The following is a 3,523-nucleotide window of genomic DNA, read 5'->3' on the forward strand; positions in this document are numbered from 1 at the left end:
TTCAGGAAGGGTGACGTACAGGGAGGTGATCAGTGTTCTGCCTCTAATTCTGGGAGCTGGCTAGCAGGCCTGCAGACTTGCCATTGTTAAAAATGTAATACTGTGTTTTCCCGAAAATAAGACCTATTAGATTGCGTCTTATATTAATTTTTGCTCCAAAAGACGCATGAGAGCTGATGGTCCGGCTAGGTCTTATTTTCGGGGAAACGGTATGCATCAGACTTTAGCAGATTCATTCTGAAATGATTGAACAACATTGTGAGTCCGAGTGGCCCTTTGTGGAGGGTGGTGGTATGACTGGTGGATGGTAGATGGATTTCAATGGAATGCATCATGGTGAAAAGTTCGTTTGAAACCTGGACTGATGGGACTCTCTGATTCTAAAAGTAGAAGTTAAAAAGCAAGTCAGAATATAGAGGTCCTCTACTAGGTCCTCCTCTGGGCACTTGTCTGCCCATCATTTGTGCGTGAGTTGGGGCTGTAACCAAAATACTTCAACCTTGGTTTGCTCTTGCCTCCTACACTTTACTTGCCTCCAAACATGAATTGGTACAAACTAGTTTCAGAGTTTAGAGTCTCTACCGATGGAAAATGTGCATCACCATGGTTTCAGATTCTTGGCTGATTCCAGCTTTCTAAGCAAGTCGTTAGTTACAAACATGTATTAACCTTTGTTATAACAGCCCCTTAATAAAAGTAAAGATTTCAAGACATTTTCTTTCTCTTACTAAATTAGGTGACCTCTTCAATTTTTTTTTCTTGTAGGCCTAAAATTATATTGTGGAAACAGTTAATGAGACATATAAAAACAAGGGAAACACACGCGAGATGAAAATAACAACAATGATGGAAACATGTTAACATCAAACTTAGTATTAAATCAGAGACTTACGTCTGAAACTGCCAACACCAATCAGTAAATGTTGTGAAAAAATGAGGTAAAGCTATGAATATGATCTGAAACTGCGGTAGAAAATTAGCTCAATTAAAAAAAGTATGATTTGAAATTTCACTTTCAGTTTTTAAATATAGTAATTTTCTATGAAATTTGATAGCTTTATAAACGCTTTAAAGTTTAAAGGTATGCTTTATGCTAAATCAATTTTAAAGAATGATTAAAAATAAACTGCATATGAGATAACCACATTTTCCATGTAGCTCATTCCAGGTTGAATCATAATAGTTATCTGTTTAAAACCCAGTTCCTAAGAATGAACTAATATTTTTTCTAATGGGTTTCTGATAACTTTGCTTGTTCTGGTTACATTTTCATGGGGTTCTCCGAGAACAAGGTTGGTTATTAATTTCCTCCCTCTCATGTCCTTTCCTCATCCCCTTACTGTCCCCTTCTCTCTCACATCTCCTCCTTCCCTCCCTCCTTCTCTTTTTTATCCCACCTCCTTCTTTCTCTTTCTTCACATCCCTCCCTCCCTGATGCCATTCTTTCTTCCCATTCCTATAATTTTCTTATTGCCCCTCCTTGTCCTTTTTTCCTTCTTTTTATTGGCCCAAGTGAATTTGAAAAAAAATCATATACATAAGCAAGGGTCTTAATGTGTTGAAAAAAACACACAGGTAAGCCTTTTAATTTAAAATATGCTATAATTTTTATAGAGATGGAAGTGATCTCAGATACAAATTGTAGTATATTGCATTAATGGCCCCGGTTATTCACTATAACCATATTCTTTGCCACGTGACTGTGAAGTTCTACTCCCTGAAAAGGTGGAAGTGTATTTTCCCCCTTTGACTTTGTTTTGGACATCTGACTTGCTTTGGCCAATAAAATGAGGCTGAGGTGACGGTAGGCTGATTCCATGCCTGGCACCTAAGAATCCTTCTGTCTTTCTGTTTTGCCTTCTTGCACCTCTCTCCTTGCCATGAGAAGAAAATGCCTGGATTCCTCTGCTAGTCCCACAAAGAGAATGAGACACACACAGAGCAGAACCACCAAGCCCAGTTAAACCTCTGTCAGCTGACTCACTGGGGACACACAAATTCATGAGCTAAATATATGGTCATTGTTATGTATCATTGATATTTGGTAGTTCATTACACAACAATATTGTAGCAATAAAAAGCTGGTACACTATCTCAGTGTCTTCCATTTTGAACAAAATAGATCTTCAAATAACAGAATAATAAGTCCATTGTTACAATTTTTTTTTTTTTTTTTTTTTTATTTCTTAATATTTTAATTATCACTGGTCAAGTTATAATTTGGCAGTAGACTTTATTTTTCACAAAGACATTACATGCATATTAACATATCAATCTTGATTCACTCAATTTGCCTTTCTGCTTCTCCTGGTAGTTTTGTAAGAATCCATGACTTCAGTTTTTCTAGTTCACCTTTGCTTAGTTCATGGTAAACACCTGGCAAACTGTGAAACTTTGTGCTCACTCCTAGAGATTTTAACATGGAGTTTGTCTCTTCACCCCAAGAATGAAGAACTAACTCATCTGCAGTACCATGGCACTGAAATAATTCAGGGTGTACACCATCACTTTTCTGAAGAGCCTGGTAAACAGCAGATGTTTTATTTAGGAAACTAGAAAGAGCGAAAACTCCTGCCACATCTTGATGATTTCTATATGCTAAGTGCATAGCCATGCACCCTCCCATTGAAAATCCTCCTACTAATATCCTATTCTTCTTGATGCCAGTTTTCACTTCATCATCAAGCAGATCTGTCAGCACTTGACACATCTCATCAATTGATTCAAGGTGTTCTGGGCAGTCATTAGATATTTTAAATCTGTCAAACCATACATTGGAGACTCCACCTTTCAAAGGAGTATATGGCCTGGCGGGAGCTGTTGGGTAAATAACTTTTATGTGTTGGAATGCTAAATCTTGATTTAAAACCTCCTTGATCCACCTTCTCAATCCTTTTCCAGAATCACCTTCCTACCTGGCTCTGCTTAAACCTGGGCGGGGACGGGGGTCGCCCAGCGGGGAATGTGGCGGGAGGAGGGCCGGCCGCGCGGGACACACAGGCCGCAGGTGAGGGCGCTGGGCCCGGGAGGGAGCGCACGGCAGAAAGAAAGGGAAGACAAGGCGGGACGGCCGGGGACGGGTTACCATGCTGCCCGTGTGTCCACAGCCACCCTCTCCGAGACCACCTGGCCCCATTGGGGCCCCAGGCCTCCTCCACGGGGGCAACACTGGGGGGACCCGGGGGACAATGTGTCCCAAGCTGCAGGAAGCAAGGATGTAAAACTGGACTCCACCTGAGCCGTGCAGGAAAATCAGAGAGGCGCTGTGCCTGCCAGTCGGCGACACCATGCACCGCTGCAGGCGGACTCCATTGTTACAATTTTTGATTCAACTAACCTTTTAAAAACTACCACTTGTGGAGTTTTGATGTGTAATAGAATGATGCTATCCACAATTATCTGGAGAGAATATTAAAATACTCCTTTCATTTTAAACTACACATTTGTAGTTGGTTAGGTTTTCTTCATATACATCAACCAAACCAGCATGTCACAAAGACTGAATGCAGCAGATATAGGAATC

At 40.5% G+C, this 3,523-nt stretch overlaps 1 protein-coding gene across 1 annotated transcript; it reads right to left on the reverse strand.

Moving 5' to 3' along the window:
• Positions 1 to 2,208: 2,208 nt before the first annotated feature.
• LOC308487327 (lysophospholipase-like protein 1) lies at positions 2,209 to 3,301 on the reverse strand. The gene is made up of 2 exons (XM_081025410.1): positions 3,235 to 3,301; positions 2,209 to 2,907 (listed from the first exon to the last, which is right to left on the reverse strand). Exons 1-2 carry the CDS (start codon positions 3,287 to 3,289, stop codon positions 2,282 to 2,284), a joined length of 681 nt encoding a protein of 226 aa, XP_080881536.1. The 5' UTR covers positions 3,290 to 3,301; the 3' UTR covers positions 2,209 to 2,281.
• Between the last annotated feature and the right edge of the window lie 222 nt (positions 3,302 to 3,523).

Source organism: Rhinolophus hipposideros (genome assembly GCF_964194185.1).
Source record: "Rhinolophus hipposideros genome assembly, chromosome: 19".
Classification (NCBI taxonomy): domain Eukaryota; kingdom Metazoa; phylum Chordata; class Mammalia; order Chiroptera; family Rhinolophidae; genus Rhinolophus; species Rhinolophus hipposideros.

Coding starts and splice junctions, on each gene's coding strand:
- LOC308487327 (XM_081025410.1), bottom strand. CDS start 3,289: ATGGTGTCGCCGACTGGCAGGCACAGCGCCTCTCTGATTTTCCTGCAC. Junction 2,908..3,234: donor GATTTTCCTGCACGGCTCAG/GTGGAGTCCAGT, acceptor CCAGGTAGGAAG/GTGATTCTGGAAAAGGATTG.